Here is a 19,170-nt window from a genome sequence, read left to right on the forward strand (position 1 = left end):
TTGCATGAATGTCTTTTTGCTTTATCTTATAAAGCAGCAGTTATATTTAGATCTTTACTATTTTTTCATGTCTGAATTTGCATCAAGGATATTTTTTTTGTAGCTTAAAACTTTTATGTCCTTCTATGAGTGATGTGAATCAGTAGGTTTTTTTGAAGAATAAGCTCCTGATTGAGTTGATTGGTTAAGATATTACTTGCAATTCATGGGAAATTATGCTAGCGAGTTAGCACCTTGAGGATTGGAGAATATGCCCATGGCCAGTAGCCTGAGTGGAGGCCCCCATGGATCAAACACTTCTCTTTTGGAGCCCAATAGCCCCAATTTGTCCTTTTACCTTTTGTTGTCCTAATCGAACCCAGTTGTTGTATATACTAAATCATTATCTTAGTGTCGTAATTTAAAATGCAGTTAATGAAAATTGTGGTTCGGCCTTTAAAATTATGTGCCGACCTTCAAAACCCTGCATTTTTAAAAGTGAACTTTCTTTTTCATGTTTTTAAATTGTCATTTTTTTAAACGGAACTCTTAATCAAGAGATTTTTCATAATTTTGTTTTAACATGTGCTTTAGCTTGACAAATCGCAAAGCAAATGCACTCTTTGTATTTGTGAGGTCATGGTTTTCATCAACTTGGATGGTCTGATCTTTGACTAGACTGTGTTGAAGGTGTTTTGATAACGTTGTTGGGCTCAATCAAGGGTTGGCCGGTATGTTTTAAATGGCCATTGCTGATATAGGTTGGATAGGTGAGATAATGGTGGTCCTTCCAGTTCAGAAAAGGATTCCTGAGTGCAGACTGGGTTACCATGTCCCAGCTTAGATTGTGAGAGGATGGTTTGGTTCAAGTTTTTTTATCTAGCCGTGCTATTCAGTAGCGTATTGTAAATTTAAGGAAAAAAAAAAAAAAAAAAAAGATGGGTGACAAGGGAAAAGGAAAAAGGAAGTTTCAAATATCCAACTGTTGACGTGCTATGAGATCCATTACAATTAGCTGTCTACATTTGCTCAAATAAACGATCAAATAGTTCAAAATTTATTTTAGACGGGTGAATTTCATATAAACTGCTCAAAATGTTGAAAAATTCTTATCACAAAATTTGAGGTGAATGAGAGTTGAGAGGATAGATATAAAACCCACTGATATTCACATGAATGAGCTGCCCTCAATGCCCTGTCGTGATGCTCCCCCATGTGAGTTTCTGTCCTCAGATAAAGCGATGCATGAACCTCAAATCCCCTTGTTTCATCTGAAGCATAGGAAAAGGACTCTTTTGGAAACAACGGAGAAAAGGTCTCCGTGTACATGCAATAGAAGCCTTATCTTCTTCAAATTCCCTTCAACCTTTTATCTTTCTATATGTTTGTAAAGTTTTTAAGATAGAAATTATGAAAATGTATGATATCTCTCTCTCTCTGTCTCTCTCTTTCTCTCCTAGAATCATAGTATTGTAATATATTTATGAGAAATCCTAACTAGCACTGCAATCATGCAAGTGAGTGGTCCTGAAATCGAATTTAAGATGAGGGCTCCATTGTCCAATTAGCTATAAGGTAAAGTGAAGAGTCTTACAATCAAATAACAAATAAATAAAAAAATTGACTAGAAGAAAACATATAAAGATGTTTTGATGTGATGGGTTTCTTGTTAATATTTTTTAAAGGGTTTTTTTTTTTATAAAAAAATATATATATATATATATATATATTTTTTTTATGTGACATAAATGTAAATGTAGTAAAAACTTAAAACAAAAAATAATAATATTAATGTTCTAACAAAATAACAGACACTTGTCATGATGAAGGATATGGCTTCTAGGTTCCAGGGCCCCAAATACTTTCAAAGCTTACAGAACATTTTCAGGCTGTTGTTGGAATACTTTCTGGTCAGTGGACCTGAAAATTAAAGTTGTCGGAAGTTTCCTCTGTCATAGAGAGTTGTTTGCCTTCGCCTGTGCATGTGCGGTTGCTGATTGGAAGTATCATCCTGTTTTGTTTTTTTTTTTTTGGCCCATCCCTATTATTATGTCAAACTTCTTCTTGTCTTTGATGATTGATAATTGTCTATTACCTTTTTTTGTGATTTAATGGTAATGTTTTCCAAACAAATAAAGCATATGGATTAAAAAAAAAAGGTATTAATTAATAATTGAATCAATGTGAACCACGTTGATGCCGGCGTAATGGCCAGCAGGGCCCAGCCAGCAACAGTATAATTTTTACACAAATTTATATGACAGTGTTTTAGAGGCGGAAAAAAATAAATAAATAAATTGGTAATTTAAAATCTAATAATAATTTTTAGAAAAAATTCCACTTAAGACTACTTAAAATAAAAATAATAATAATAATAAAAAAGGATTTTTACAAAAAATATTGGTTTTTAAACTTTTCTAAAAATACGTTTTAGCTTTTTTAGAGTAAAAAAATATTTTTTTACTAAACGAACTAATTTTTTTATATATTAAAAATATTTTTTAAACTTATTAACACAATTCCAAACAATCTAAGAGCCCTTTTGGTTCAAACACCACAAATCAATTAGGAGGACGCGTTCAACCAAGTACCAAGTACCAAGTAAAAGTGATGTTTTTGTCATTGTTGTTTGGGGAAATTTCACTAAAGACCTCTGAACTTCTATCCGATTTGATAAACTCCCCCATAAACTTCAAAATCTCTCAAGTTAGTCCCATGAACTTTCAATTGCTCTCAATTTGGAACCCTCCGTCGGATTTCAAACGTTACATGACGTTTATACCCCTAACTTCTGTATGAAATTTCAACTTTCAAAACGTTTTTTTATTTAAAAAACAAAAATCATGAATATTTTGGTCTTTTTTTTGTATTTTTAACGGTTAAAATTGACAGAGAGGTCTAAATTGAGAGCAATTTAAAGTTCAGATAACTAAATTGATAGATTTTGAAGTTTAAGGAAATATTTCAAAACAGGTAAAAGTTCGGGGATCTTCAGTGAAGTTTCCCCTTATTGTTTTTCTCATGAATAATTGTGACTAATATTTATCACTATTATTCTTTTAAACCTATCTTATCTTTTTTTTCTTTTCTTTTTTTATATGAATTAAGAATAGTAAAATGTGAGCCACATCTTGGGTGGTCCAAAGTGGGACAATAATGGAATTTAATAAGCAACTCTATCATGTAGAATGATCCCTCAGCGGATTCGGGGAATCTTCGACCTTTTTAATTTTCAAGACACCTTTTTGTTTGCTTGCATCCCAATTTTCTATATTCTTCGTCCTTGACTTGACACCATTCACACCTGCTTAATTAGCTTTTGATTAGTCTTAACCTATATTTAGGAGTAGTTTTATAAGTTATTTTTTAGTCATTTAAAAATGATGTGGCTATTAAAATTGTCATTTGATCAAATCAATAATAATCAATCATAAACTCAATGATGATTTTAATAGGCACATCATTTTTAGAGGGACTCAAAAAGGACACAAGAGAGATTTGTAACATTATTCACTAACGTGAAAATCCCATTGCATTCAATTAGTTATTTTAGCAAAATAATAATAACAATTAGTGAGTTACTTATTACCTTGATGATAGCTCACTCAGCTTAATAATAATAATAAAAAAAATCTATAAATAAATAATAATAATAATAATAAAGAAAAATCCTCATAAGATTTAGCTAGAGAATGAGATGCAGGTAATTTAGAAAGTAGGTCCTTAAAATAAAACAAAATGTGATTTATATAATTTTTTTTTTATAGCTAAAAGAGAATAAAAATTTGATGAGTCGAATGTGAATACTTTAACGCAGCTACTTAAAAATTAAAAAACAACAATGTAGTAAATACTACCAATTCCTAATTATTTATCTTGTCTATTTTGAAGTTAATTTAATTAACAATTTTGTGTTACATTTTTGGGTAAAAAAAAAAAAAAATTATAAAACTTTAAATTGAAAAAAAAAAAAAAAAAAAGGGTTCTTTGTGCTAGTAGAGTAGTAGAAATGATGACGAGAATTTAAAAATAATAATGTAAGTTTTAAAATTATTTTTCTTGTTTATTATGTTAAAAGATTAGTTATTTCACGAGTTTAAGATAATAAAAATAATAAATTTAATTAATATTTAACACTTTCTTTATACGTGAATTATCAACAAGTAAGACCCACGTGATTGAAATGAAAATAAATTTGAACCGATCATTGTTCCATTTCCATTTTATATCATTAATTATTAATATTAAAAAATTTGTAAAATTTATTTATTTATTATTTTTTTTAAAGTACGAAAGTTTTAAATATTGCAAGGATGTTAAAAACATGAAATTGAAAAGTTTTTAGTATTGTCCATAAATAGTAACTCAATCGGCTGTAGATCACGCCTAATGAAATCAAAGTCACTAATTCGAATTGTCACTCATTTTCTTTGTGTGCATGTAAAAATAATAATAATAATAATAATAATAAATTAAAAAAAAAAAGCTCTTGGTGCTGGACAGGTATCGTCAACAACCCACGTGTTCGTTTGCAGGACTAAACAATTCTTTCTTGAGATCGAAAGTGTGATGGGGTGGGTCCCCACGAGGCCACGAGGGTGATTCCCGTTCACACATCGCGATAAAGTTCCCCACACCAACGCTCAGGATTGTAGGGACTTGGCTAAAGCCTGACCCCGTACCAGATATTTTTCGCTCATCTTGTGCCCCCCAGCGAAGCTTCCTAAGGAAACGGCTCAACTTTTGTGTTTGGACCTTGGCCCGTAGCATTTTTAAAAAATTCTACATGTATTTTATTTATTCTTCTTAATAATTCACAGGATAATATATAATAAATTTTGAGCCCCCATTATTTATTAATCAATGTCTTAAGAATAATAATTTCAAAAATTTGAATTTTTTTTTAGGGGCATCCTTTTTTTTTTTTTTTAAATGCGTTATGACTTGACATGAATGTAAAAAATTATTTTTATGTTTTTTATATTTGAATTTTTTGTTAATATTTTCGTTGTCATAGTATAGTGGTATTTTTTCTGCAAAAATTAAGAATAATAAATGTGAAAGAAGACGTGCATGAGAAACACAATAAGGAAAAAAGTACATCTAAAATGGAAAAACCCTCCTTAAGAAACTTATTAGGTAAATTGAGATGTGACCATTGATTCAACATTTCAACCAACAAATGTACGAGTATTTGTATTATTGTAAGGGGTGATGTTAAACATCACGCTCGACGTGATGAACGCCGGGGTGATTTGATATTTTAAAATAATAAAATATAATATTTTATTATTATAATTATTAAAAAAAAAAGAAGCCTAGCGTGCACGCCGGCATTCTTCATATCACGGCCCTATTGTACAAGATATAGAGGGCTTTGTGATTGCAACTAGAAGTTAGACGACCTGTTATGTGTTAGAACATGTTTGAGAAATAAAGTTTTTAAGTTAAAAATCACTTTTTGGTAAAAATTGATAATTTTGGGACCCTTAGGGTATTTTTTTTTTTCAAACTCGCTTTTTGAGTATTAAAAGCACTTTTAAACCTATCAAATATACACCAAAACAGGCCTTAGAACCTTTTGTGGCGAAAACTCTAGTTACTTTTGAGTGCTGCAAATTTTAGTGGTGATGTGGGGTTCAAAGCATTATTTTGGAGAGAGATTCATTGAGAGTAATAAATGTGCTCAAAGCCTCAAACAAAATTGGAGTAGGTATGAGCGGGTCGTTTGTAAATAATGTGCTCAAATACAGGATTAGATTTTGAAAAAGAATAGTGTTTATATATTTTTATCTAGAATAAAACTCAAAACAATGATACAATGAATTAATCCGCATATTGGGGATCCTATTTTAAAACCAAATTATTGTTGGGTGGTTATCTTTAAATTAAAATAGCAATATAACCTTTTGCTGTTGTGCTTTTAATTAGTTGAATAATGGAATATACCGGGAGGGATTTCGCCGAAAAGGAGCCGTTGACCACTTGACCCAATTGGTGGTGGGCGTCAGGGAAAAAAATAAAATAAAAATCTTTTCTTTTTTTTTTTTTAAAAGAAAATAAAAATCATATTCAAACCTCTTTTCCAACACTCTTAAGAATTATGATGTAAGAAAAAAAACTAACCGTATTGAAATTCCAACTAGAATGCAATAGAACATTTATATGTAATCAAAATATTTTTTTAAAAAAAAATAGATAATCAAATTTAAAATGCATTTGAAAAGTTATTAGTTATTTTTTTTTTTTTTAAAAAAAAGTAGCTTTTAGTTATTTTAGATAAAATATATATATTGTGAATACTCTCAATGAGTGGATTGTGTTTGTTTACCACCCTTTTATTTAGCCTTTGGGCTATTCGGTTGAGTAAAGTCGTAAACCCTTTTCCTTCGCCTTCGGATATGAAAGATCTTTGAACATCTTTAATAGCGGTAGTTATTTTAGTTATGTCAAATGCACTTTTTAAAAAAATTAAAAATAAAAATTCTAATAAATTATTTATTACACTCTTTATTTTTATTTTTTGAATGTATTAAAGGGAGAGAGAAATGAGAGAAAAACCATTAATAATAATAATAAAAAAACTACCCTCAATATTATATTATCTCAATATGGTAGTAAACATTTTACGTTGAATCATTGATGGAGAGTCAAAAGGGAACATAAGCCCTTTAAAGCATCTATTGAGGATTAATTACCTTTAAAAACCTCATTCCATTTGATGAAATATCAATCACATGTATAATACATGTTTTTTTAATGTAAAATGACAGAATTAACTTCAAATAAAAAATTAACAAAAAAGAAAAGAAAAAAGAGTAATGGTCCAACCACCCCAATTATTTGGGTGGCCCCCAACTCCTAAGAAGTGGATTGTGATGAATATTTCGTCTGGATATTATTATTATTATTATTTTTTATTTTTTATTTTTCTTAGCGATGGGTCATGAGAGGTAAAAGTAAATAACCCAAAAGAGCTAATTTAGTTAAGGGCAATCTTTCTGTAGTAATTACCCAAAGACTTGGTACTAGTCTCCCCAATAGATTTATTTATTTATTTTTATTTTAAAAAACAACAAGGAAATTTTGAGAAAAAAAGAAAAAGAAAAAAATAAATAAAGTCCTGATATTTTACTACCATCAAATGGTTTTTTGACCTATTTGAACGTGAACAGGGTTGAAATTCTCTAAAAAATTTTTAAAATTTAAAATTTTTAAATTTTTAAATTTCAATCATTCATTTTATTTAAACGATTAAAATAAGTTATATTTTAATATTTAATAAAATAAAATAATCTGAATCCGTACGTAATGGTCTCCGCCTCCCGCACAATGTTGTAGGTCTCTCTCTCTCTCTCTCTCTCTCTCTTAATAATTGTGTTGTATACAGAGTCTACGTAATAAGGTAAAAGCAGTTAAAACACAAACACAAAGGCCACGGCAAAACCACAGCCACAACCACCACGCCCCCTCTTATCTATATAACAACAACCCTCTTGCTGCAACTATCGCCCCCAAAACACACTTTTCTTCTCTCTCAAAGCATCCTCCAGCTATTTGGGAAACGAAGAAAGATTGCTCTGATTGTGGTGCGGTGCCGTTTGTAGACAGAAGATAAGAAAAAGGAAAGGTTGGGATTTGGGTTTGCGCGCAGGGGGTAAGACCCAGGATCGACGCGTTGTAGACATCACGGCTATACACAGAGTTTCTCGGCCTCTCGTTCATGTCCGGGCAGTACGACGAAAGGGTTGTGTGATCGAGAGCAACCCTTCGCCGCACGGCGGGCGTGGCGCGTTGCCTTCTGAAGGCGGCAGCCCTTCCGACCTCCTCTTCCTTGCTGGTGGCGGTTCCTCTGCTTTCTCTAAGTCATACTAGCTATATTAGTTTTAGGTCTATTTTACGCATTAAAGCCTAGCCTAAGGTTTTTTATTTGTTAAGAGCGATTAGATCTCGGTTAAGCAGCGTTTGTTGTTGTTCTTGTTGTTCTTGTTGCTGTTGTTGTTGGGTTTTGTGTTTGGTGATTTGATTAATTTTCTGAGAAAGAGCGAGCAAGATGTTGAGGATCAAGAGGGTTCCCACTGTTGTTTCGAATTACCAGAAGGACGAGTCGGAAGAGGCTGCTCGCCGTGAAGGGGGCTGTGGTCGCAATTGCCTCAACAAGTGTTGCATTCAAGGTATTTGTGGTATTGCTTTCACATGTCAATTTATTTATTTATTTTTAGTTTATCTATAGGTTTTGAGCTGATCTGTTTGTGGGTATTATGTGAATTGCGTATGTGAATTCTGGGTTTATTTTTGTGCCTTTTGTTTCGGTATGGGGCTTTGATTGTAACTCGGTTTTTGGATATTTGGGATTTGAACAGGGGCAAAGCTCCCTTTATATGCTTTTAAGCCGCTGAACAAGATTGTTGGTGACAAGGCTTTGCCCGGACATGAGAGCAGTCAGCCCCCTGTGGCCTTTCTGGATTCACTGCTTCTTGGGGAGGTAAATCTTTCTAGTGCAGTTGAGGAAAATGAACTAAAAATTATGTTTTTATGATTTTGTTTTTCTTTTTATTATAAATTTAAAGCGTAGTTGTATTAACCAAGCATGAATTGATGACCGAGTGTGAGTTAAAGTTTTTTTCAATCTTATGGTAGTGGGAGGATCGCATGCAGAAAGGGCTCTTTCGCTATGATGTCACTGCCTGTGAAACCAAGGTCTCATCTCGGTTTGCCTTGTCTTTTTGCTTTCCTACATTGTTTGTCTGCGACTTTTTTCACAAAGAGCTGAGAATTTATTCAATAGGGAGATGGGGTTTATTCTAATTTTTGGTTATATTCTTGGTGTAGGTGATTCCGGGTGGGTACGGTTTCATTGCCCAGCTGAACGAAGGCCGCCATCTTAAGAAGAGGCCAACTGAGTTCCGTGTTGATAAGGTCCTCCAGCCCTTTGATGGGAGCAAATTCAACTTCACTAAAGTTGGGCAAGAAGAGGTTCTCTTCCAGTTTGAGCCGAGCGAAGATGGTGAAGTCCAGTTCATCCCAAATGCCCCCATTGATGTTGAGAATTCTCCAAGTGTTGTTGCCATCAATGTATGTTACTTTTCTTCTTGTTCAGCCTTTTGTTCTTGGTTGCTTGAGCAAGCATTTAGTAAGAAAGATAACATGCTTTGTGTTACATGCAATTTAACAGGTTAGTCCAATTGAATATGGGCATGTGCTTCTGATACCTCGTATTCTTGAGTGCCTGCCACAAAGGATTGACCGTGACAGCTTCTTGCTTGCCCTTTACATGGCAGCAGAAGCCGAGAGCCCATACTTCAGGTTGGGTTACAACAGCCTGGGTGCATTTGCCACCATCAACCACCTTCACTTCCAGGTTTCTACTGATGAAACTTACTTGCTTACTCCACTTCAATATATTTTTGGATCATTATTTTTCACATGATTAGCTATCAGTTGGTGATGAAAAGGAAAACTAATAAATTCCGTGGGACAGGCTTACTACTTGGCTGTGCCCTTTCCTATTGAGAAGGCTCCCACCAAGAAGATAACCACCTTGGATGGTGGGGTGAAGATCTCTAAGCTGTTGAATTATCCAGTCAGAGGTCTTATATTTGAAGGCGGAAATTCTATTGAAGATTTGTCAAACACTGTTTCAGACGCCTGCATTTGTCTTCAAGATAACAACATACCTTACAATGTCCTCATTGCTGATTGTGGAAGGCGAATCTTCCTTTTCCCACAGGTAATTTGTTTTGAAATGTATATATTTTACGTTACATTATTCTATAAGATATATATTAGCTGCTTTGCTAACATTGTTGAGTATCATCAGTTGCCCTAATTCTTTTGTCCCATCTGATGAAACAGTGTTATGCTGAGAAACAAGCTCTTGGGGAAGTGAATGCTGAGCTTCTTGACACCCAAGTGAACCCAGCTGTGTGGGAGATTAGTGGGCACATGGTGCTGAAGAGGAAGAAGGACTATGAAGAGGCATCTGAGGAAAATGCTTGGAGGCTCCTTGCAGAGGTCTCCCTCTCTGAAGAGAGATTCCAAGAAGTGAGTGCTCTAATTTTTGAAGCCATTGCTTCTGTTGACAATGGGAATGGAAATGCTACTCAGAGCTCTCTTGAGGAGCCGGATGCCAAACCCAAGTCTCATGAAGAAGTGGATGCCATCCACCCTGCTATGGTTGCTGGGACAAAAGAATGCCTAGTTCTGCATTAAGAATTAGGCTACGATGACCTGGTCGTCGGTGTTTGGGTCTGAGTCAATTATTGCAGTTTGCTTTTTAAGTTTGTCCCTCTATCTTAATGAACATATGCTAGCAGTTGCCTAAATAAAGAAAGGGTTTGCATTTGTTGTTGCACCCTTTGTGTTTATGTTTTCTGCAAATTGGCTCTGTACCTTTCAGGTTTGTTTTGTGGGTTATGTAAAATAATACTATGTTGCTGTTTGCCGAATTGAACTAATGAATGTTTAATATGTATGTATTTGGAGCTGCTTGCAGTTTATTTGTTACTTTTTTTTTTGTGTGTTTCCTGTTTCTTCTTCTTCGAAGCTTTGAAGAACAAAATAAGGTAGTTTGTAGCCAATGACACCCAAGCTATCAGACTTGAGATCACCCTGCCGGAATGATGAGGCACTGAGGATTATCTTCTATCCTATTTTGTACGCCATACTGCTGTGCATAAGATATTTATAGTGATCAACGGAAGAAAAGCAGACAACCATGCACTCCTAGAATCTCTTAACTTCATGGCGTTTCATCTTTGTAACATTTTCCATGACCATCTTCTTAACTTCATGGCGTTTCATCTTTATTATTATTTTGATTTTGATTTGTTTTTTAAATAGAAATAATTTTTTAATAATATTTTATTAGCGGCTTCCTTTGCTGCAAATAATGTGAAATTAAGTGTTGAACTCGGGACCGGGATCCCCTCGAATTCTTGAGGGAATTCAAGGTTATTAAATTCATAATTTTGACTGTTGATTTTCATCCAATGGTCTAGATTATGTCACTAATAAAATATTATTTATATTTAAAAAAAAAAATCAAAATCAAAATAATAATAAATTTTAAAAAAATTATAAAAGATATAAGGTGGCCGGCCACCCCTGTTGAGAGGCTAGGGGTGGCTTCGACCACCCTAGACCACCAGTCTATGGGGGCCGAAGCCACCCGAACCACCCCCAAGGGCCACGGGGCTGGCCTGGCCAAAGCCATAAATTTTTTTTTTTTTTTTTGGCTTTGCCAATGGGTGGCTTCAGCCATCCCAAGACCTGCCAAAGCCACCCCTAGCCTCTCTCCAAGGATGGCCTGCCACCTCATATATTTTTAATTTTTTTAAAAAAATTTTATTAATTTATTATTATTTTGATTTAGATTTATTTTTTAAATATAAATAATTTTTTAATAATATTTTATTAGTGGCATAATCTAAACCGTTGGATTAAAAATTAACGGTCAAGATTAGGAATTTGATAACCTCGAATTCCTGAGATCACTGTCGGTTGAATTACTACCTCCATTTTTTTTTAATTTTTTTTTTTTTAATGTGAGATTAGATAAAAATAGACACCCAATCTTATTGTAAGAAGATTTGGGAGTCACAACAGAAGAGGATATGACTAAAAATTGCTGGATCAGAAGCAACATTGCGATGTTTGTCGGATCTGGATGTCTGGCAGTTGGCACGGACATCAGATCTGGATTTGAAAATCTTCATAACCCAAAAGGGGCACATGTTAAAAGAGATTTAGACTCTTAAGAGGAGTAAGGGAGTAGCAGACAGATTAGGATTTTCTACAATTTTATTGAAATAGTAAATTCCAAATTACATAATTTTGATTTTTTTTAAGCATCTACTTATTAAAAATGTGAAATATTTAAGTTAAGAATTAAGTATATTTTCATCATATTCTTACTCTTTATTTTGTTAAAAAGTTTTAACTTAAAAATTATCTTTTGATTTTATAAATTAAAAAAAAAAAATCTATAAAAGTGAAGATGAGCCATTTTGAGAGGAATTTTTTTTTTTAATTACCTCGAAAACATGCCACATTTTTAATAGATAGTATTTTTTAAGCATATCAATACTTAAAAACAGTCTAAATTACATAATTTGAGAATTTACGATTTTTAAAAAATTGAATAGATTTCTGACAGATCTGCAGATGGAATCCAAAGCATTGAGTGTAATTTGCATTTCCAAGTTTGTTTCATGATAATATATTAATATTGGCCTTTCACGTCCATCTCAGTCAATTAAGACACTTTAACATCAGCGAAATTTCCCAGTCAATTAATATTGTTTCATGATTGTTTATAGATGTTTATAATGACATCTGTAAACATCAGCGAAATTTCCCAGTTCCTGCCTTGGGGGAAACGGGGGGAATCTTTTGATTCTTTCCACATGGGTGTCAATAATGTCCACATTAAAAATTATGGGTTTTGACCACACGTTTTAGTTTTCAATATTTTAATTCAAGTTATTTTCTTCGTGATTCCAACATATGATGTGGTGATTGCTATGATATCGATTGTTAAGGGTTTTATTTATTGATTTAAAAAGCTTAAAACTCTCTGATTTACTTAAATCCTTAATCCTTATGATCGTAGCACAATAAACTTGAAGAAAAAAGATAAAAAGCTCATTAATAATAGTACCTCAAAAAAAATTTTTTAAAAAAATTGGGATCAATTTTTTTTTTTGAAAGAATTTGTATATGTATATTTTATATGAGACGAGTTGAAATAGCTTCTCAAGCTCTAAGGTGATTCCGCGCGCCTAGTTACGATGTATTTCATTTTAGAGAGAAATAAATAAGGGTTTTTCGAAAAAACGGCTTTAAGGATAGTTGATGTTATTGTTGAAATGATTTTTATTACAAGAGTTGGGCTTAAATGGATTTGTTTGTTAATGTGTTTAGGGGATAGTTTTTATTTTTAGTTTGAAAAAATATTTTGATGTGACAGAAAAGTGAAAATTGTTTTGTGTTTTTATAAGTATTTTGTATTTAAAAGTAACATATTTTAATATAATAAATTAACAAAGAACTCTAAATTATATGAAACCTTTTTTACCCCACCCCCTCCCATTTGGGCCAACATATGGATTACTAAAACCCAAACCCATCAGAAGCCCAATGCTCATCATCACTACGCGCGCCGTTGTCTCCGTCCAGCAAAGTGAACGCTCTCCCCTTCCTTTGCCTTTCGCTTCGACCACTGATTCACTGTAAGCGTCTCTTCCACTCTTCAAGCCCTTAGCTTCTGATTCCTCGATTTTCATGTCTTCCATTCTTGTATTTTACCACAATAGTCACAGGTATTTATGTGTGGTTGTTGGATTTCCAATTTCCTTGACACTTTATGTTCTGTTTGGTTCTGAAATTTACGAGGGATAAGATTTTTTTTCTTTTCCTTTCCTTTCCCTGATGTTTCGGGGAAGAAGCAAAAAATGAAAGGTTGAGTGGGAAAATTACTAGGAATTTAGAGGTTCAGAACCTGAAAAAGGTGACTAAGAGTCTTTTTTCTTTTTTTGATCCAGTCGGAAATTCTGTTGTGGAATAAACTGTGGTTCAGTATGAGCTGAAAGCGCTTCAAAAACCTGTGACAAATTACCCGTAATGAAATAGCTAACAAGTGTTCGATAAAATGCCGAGCTGTGCAGTCTACCTTTATATGACTGTCCTCTCTGATGCCCTTGACATATATCCCAAATTTATAGAAGCATTTTTTCAAATATGGGTTGAGTAAATGGTTAGGTCCAGACCCTCGCTTGTAGCCATTTTCATTTTAGGATTGAAGTTTTCAATTGGATAGATAGACCTAAGTTTCGGCTTATTTTAAATTTGAGACCCTCTTTTCGTCAAATAGATAGTAGAAATGCCTGGGAAAATACAATTGTGCCTTTCAAATAAAAAGAAAAAAAGCAAAAAAAGAAAAAGGAAGGGAAAAAAAAAGTGGTTGGGCGGGTGGATAGTGGCCATGGGTGGCATGACCAAACCATGGTTAGGTCGTCTCCCAGCTGCCCTCGGTTTAAGGGTGGTCGCGAGTCACTCCCTATCAGAGGGGTTGACTCCGCCCCATCTGATCAGGGTGACTGCAAGCTACCCCCTAAGGCCCTAACACAAAGGGGGTGCTGTTGACCTACTATTCTCTTAGGGGGCGGCTTAGGGGTTAGTTGGGAGACAACCTAGCCATGGCTGGGTTGTGCCACGCATGAACATCGCTATGGCACTCCAAGGAGAAGACCAAATATTCAGGTTATGCCCATTTGAGATAGCCCAACAAGCTCCTTTCTCAACAATTTGGCGATTTGTAAGCACCCCTATCCAAAGCCAAGAGTTGTTAGGAATGATGGGAACTTCCAGAAATTGCAAAATCTGGGGTACTTGGTACTTAAATCTTTAACCCGAAGAAGATGATCTTGATTATGGATTTTTCAGCCAAGCTTAGCTAGGAGAGAAGAATTTTGGTATTCCATGGTATGGATGCCTAAACCCCCTACAGATTTTGGGGAGCAAATTTTGTTCCAGTCTAGAAGGGTTAGAATCGTTAGATTATGTCTCTTGGAAGGGTTGAAGCCCCACCTGGAGAATTTTAGATTTGATGTCCTCAAAGGCTACTTTTTTGTTTTTTTGGATGAAAAGGGGAAGGCCTAGGTATTTTGCATTTGGAGAGATCTGCCTGAGGTTAAGGATAGCCTGGATAGAAGAGATGGATTTAGGTTTGGTGTTTTTGCTAAATGGGATAGCAGATTTGAAAGGGTTGTTAGATTGACCAGACCAGGAGGAATACAACTTGAGGCAGTTTAAGAGGGTAGAGGCTTCTGATAAGTTAGCTCAGCAAAGAGCATGATATCATCTGCAAAGAGGAGATGGGAAATGGGAGGGCTTTGTCTGCTGATTTTAATACCATGGATAGTGCCAGAGGATTCTTCTTCAAGAATGAGCCTAGATAGGACTTCAGAGCCCCAGATGAAGAGAAGGGAAAAGAGGGTCCCCTTGCATAAGACCCCGGCTGGGGCAAAACTTACCAAAGGGGAAGCTGTCCAACAGAATTGAATAGGAGACTGGAAAGAGGCATTGGTGGATCCAGTTGATCTATGTTTGGTGGAAACCAAGCAGAGAAAAAAAATCTTAAGAATAAATGACCATTCCATCTGGTCAAAGGCTTTGGTCACGTCAAGTTTAAGACCCATGAACCCACCATTACCTTTCTTGTGTTTCATGACATGAAAAATTCCATGGGCAAGAATAGAGTTGTCATGAATGGATCTTCCTTGGTGGAGAGCAGATTGGTTTAGGGAGATTTTTATAGAAGAGGGGTTTCAGGTCTGTTAGCAAGAATCTTGGAAATCAGTTTATAGTTGATATTAGTGAGACTAATAGTCCTAAACTGATCGACTTTAGAAGGGTTATCTATTTTGGGAATGAGGGTATGTGAATATAATTAACTTCTCTCAGCATATGACCCCCTCTAAAAAAGGACTGGATGAAAGAAATTACACTGGATTTAACAATCGGCCAGTACCTTTCATAGAACAACCCAGTCATGTCATCTGGCCTAGGGGCTTTTTATGAAGGATATAGAATTATACCTATGTCGAATGACCATTGAGGCATGGAAATATTTTGTATTTTGACCCTTGCAGGTTAGATAGGTTTCTCTGGATTTTTGTTTCCAGAGAATTTTCCCTATAGGAAATTGCTCCTGGAGTGCTCCTTGAAGATGTGCCTCTTGGACTAGGTTCTCTGGGGAAGGGGGGTTCTGCTGGGCTGCATCCATCTCTGCCAAGATGGACTTAATGTTACAATATAGATGGCTTGGCAGTTGTCTTAGGTGGAGAAGAGGAGGGTTATCATTCCAGCTTAATGCTTCTGTCTGAGAAATAAGTTGATCTATCTCAGACTGGTTGATGTCCATGGACAATGGGGAAGGAGGGAAAGATGATGCAAGTAAGGTTGACGAGAGAGAAGGGAAGTGGGTGAATACAGCAGAGAGGTAAGGGAAACCCTAGAGAGACTCTACTACAAGAGAGAGAGGAGAGAGCACTCACGAGGAGAGGAAAAGAAATTTCTTGACTGTAATAGCTTACACAATTGTAAAGTGATATTTGAGCAAGAGTTTTTGGAAAATATTGAACCTAAGCACCTGTACTTGGTATAATTATAATGGTTTATTTTATTACATTGTGTAAATTGAACCATTTACAACTGTAAATGCAATTTTTATTTTATTTCTGTTGATGATGAGGAGAGTTGTTCTTTTTGAATTGCAAATTCTATTAGGAAGTGGTTTAAATGTCACATTGCAATAGTATAAAGCTTGCTCCGCTTTCAATTGCAGATTATCTGGAAATGAAGAAAGGATTGCACCCTCAGTTGCAATGGATATCCTATGTGACTCAGAGTGGCAGATTAATGCACGTTACGATGACCAAAATACACCATGTTGGTAAAGTCTACCACTTTAGGGCTAAACGCCAAATGGCTGAGCGTTTAGGCCAGATTGCCAAGTTTAAGCGTCGTTTTGAAGGCGGGAAAGATGAAGACAATTAATAATGACTTTTACTATGGACGCAGCTCTAATGTTCTAGTTTGATTTATTGGGTATTGGTGTTTGGAATAAACATGAATCTGATGGGTGCTCTAGAGAACATACGTTTTGATGTTTTTATGGGTTGTTGAATTTTGACAAATATTTCCATTTGGATCCTGTTGTTAATCTCTCTGGCAGTTGAAAGTGCTCTATTGTGGGTATATCAAATTCAGGAGTTTGAGCTCTTGCCTTTTTGTTAAAGTGACTCCTTGTTTCTCACAGATTTATGCCCTACCTTTCTCACAGGTTTATATTCTACCTTTCTTATCAAGTTCAGGAATTTGAGCTCTTGCATGTAAACTTTTTAAATCTTTGATTTCTCAACTCTTTAAACAAGCTCGTGCTGTTTATCATATACATTTGAATGGAGTTATATACCAGCACAGATAATAATCTTCTATTTCTTGTGGGATTTGATTGAATGACTTGGTTTCAGTTACTCCTTTGGTGAACCTTCCACCATAGTGGCTTTGAGCCTGAGAACTTGTAACTTCTTTAGGTTGTTAATTGCTCCTTTCCTGATCCCCATCCCCTCCCAAGAGTCTGGTCAATTAATTCCATTGTGATTCTTTCATAACAAAATGATGGAAAATTCTTGGGCCATTTGATTTCAGCACTCATTTGATCGGTTACTTTGCAATTCTTGTCTAGTATGGTTTGCATCTTTGCTGATGGTTGCTTACTTGAATGGCGTTTAGACCTTTGTATCTTAGAGTAATGCGGCTTTTCACACTTATTTATTACATTTATTTCATATCAATAGATATGACATATTGTCAGTCACTGGGAAAATAATAATAATAATAAAGGAGACGAGTTACTTTAAATGGCTTTTTATTCAAACAAAAAAATAGTTTGACAAGCCACTTAAAACAGGTAACATCAGCTATTATGAAATGTGTGTGATAAATGAGTGTAAAGAGTAGAATTACTCAAAGTCACTTAAAATACGTCATATTAGTTGATGTGAAATAAGTGTAAAGAGTGGCATTATTCTTGTATTTTTTTTTTTTCGATTTCGGAATGCAATAATTTGATAATTTCCTCCACTTCCTAGAGCTCAATAGATGATTTGGACTAAATCCTTCTGTACTGGAGTTCAATAGATAATTTAGGCCGTGTCAACTTGCCTGCTTTTATCTGATTGATTTGTGGTATTGTTCTATCTTATCGATAATGATAATCTAAAGAATGCGATGTAGAGGTCCATGAAGGATGATGCAGCTAAGATCTACCACGAGGACCAAGATCACCACTCTTCTATCTTGGGAAGATAGAATAATCTTTGAAAAATAGTGTGCTCACACCGTTTACATTTTTTTGCTTTAACCATGGACCTAAAAGCAATAAAGTTCTCCATGCACAAAGCAAAGAAAATCCCTCCCATCACGTAATTAGTTGCCACCTGCCAGGCCACACCAGCTCCACCCCCCACAACATGAATCCTCAATACTAATTACTAACCCATGTGAGAAAAACATGAACCCTCTCAAGCCTCCCCGGATAATAAGAAAAGAGAAAACAATTCCTCCTCACCTATGTATGTATATATATATCACAATACTCCTCTTATGCCTCTACTTGTGCATCTTATTGGAATGATGCAGCTAGTTGATGTTCTAGTTGCTATTTTGCTTCTACTTTCACTACCATATCTTGTAATAGTGAAAGGCAATTCAATATCTAAAGAGGTGCAACAAAATCTCACGACTGGCTCATTATCGTCGTCATGGCTCAAAAAAATTGTGAACCACAACTCCGGAGGCGACCCGCGAGGCCCTGGGTGCTGGAACAAGCCTTGGGTATGCGATCAGGAAGAATTTCCGCCTAGAAGGCGGTGTTGTAGAAACCGTTGTATAGATGTCAGTTCCGACGTTAATAACTATGGCTTATGTGGGTTGAGATGTCTATTTAACTGGCAATGTTGTCGTGGTCAATGCACTAATACGAATATCAGTCCATTCAACTGTGGGAGATGTGAAAACAAACGCCCTTTTCGCGTCCAGTGTTTCTATGGAATGTGTGGTTATGTTCAGCCATTCCCACCTCGTCCTCCTTTTCCATTCCCTCCTAAACCACCTCATCCTCCATTCCCATTCCCTCCTAAACCGCCCCTGCCAGAACCACCACATCCACCTCATCCCCCAAAAGGTTGGCAGCCACCTGCAATGCAATGAGCATGTTTTGATAGTTAAAACATGTTCTCTATGTTAGTCAGCTCCGCTGGTCTTGGAATGTTTTATGTTGTCCTCTTTTGTTATTCTTGGTATTTTCATGTTATCCAAAAGCTGGGTATAAGGAGTCGTGGTTTTTACAGTGTCAAGTTTTGTAACAATCGTGTTATGATCTATCCCTTTGCTATTTCTCTAAATAATTATGCTATTTTTGTGCTCTTAATTGTTCCTTCTTTTCTTTTCCTTTTTATTTTTTATTTTTATTTTAGAAATTAATCGATTCTGATATAGGTAGCAATGTGTTACAGTTTTGGGGGCTTAATTATCTTTGGATTCAATAAGAAAAATACCATTCTTATATATGGAAATAACTGCTGACGAATAAAAATCAAAATATATTAGAGATTATGTGAAATT

At 35.0% G+C, this 19,170-nt stretch overlaps 1 protein-coding gene across 1 annotated transcript; it reads left to right on the forward strand.

Moving 5' to 3' along the window:
* Positions 1-7,419: 7,419 nt before the first annotated feature.
* Positions 7,420-10,485, forward strand: LOC132173816 (GDP-L-galactose phosphorylase 2). The gene is made up of 7 exons (XM_059585430.1): positions 7,420-8,153; positions 8,343-8,464; positions 8,620-8,679; positions 8,812-9,054; positions 9,155-9,340; positions 9,461-9,709; positions 9,835-10,485. Exons 1-7 carry the CDS (start codon positions 8,033-8,035, stop codon positions 10,189-10,191), a joined length of 1,338 nt encoding a protein of 445 aa, XP_059441413.1. The 5' UTR covers positions 7,420-8,032; the 3' UTR covers positions 10,192-10,485.
* The last annotated feature ends 8,685 nt before the right edge of the window (positions 10,486-19,170 follow it).

Source organism: Corylus avellana, chromosome ca3 (genome assembly GCF_901000735.1).
Source record: "Corylus avellana chromosome ca3, CavTom2PMs-1.0".
NCBI classification, from domain to species: Eukaryota; Viridiplantae; Streptophyta; class Magnoliopsida; order Fagales; family Betulaceae; genus Corylus; species Corylus avellana.

Excerpts from the sequence above, each read along its gene's own strand:
- LOC132173816 (XM_059585430.1), top strand. The coding sequence starts at position 8,033 with ATGTTGAGGATCAAGAGGGTTCCCACTGTTGTTTCGAATTACCAGAAG. Across the intron at positions 8,465-8,619 it reads ATTCACTGCTTCTTGGGGAG|TGGGAGGATCGCATGCAGAA; the intron begins GTAAATCTTTCT and ends ATCTTATGGTAG. Across the intron at positions 9,055-9,154 it reads CAAGTGTTGTTGCCATCAAT|GTTAGTCCAATTGAATATGG; the intron begins GTATGTTACTTT and ends GCAATTTAACAG.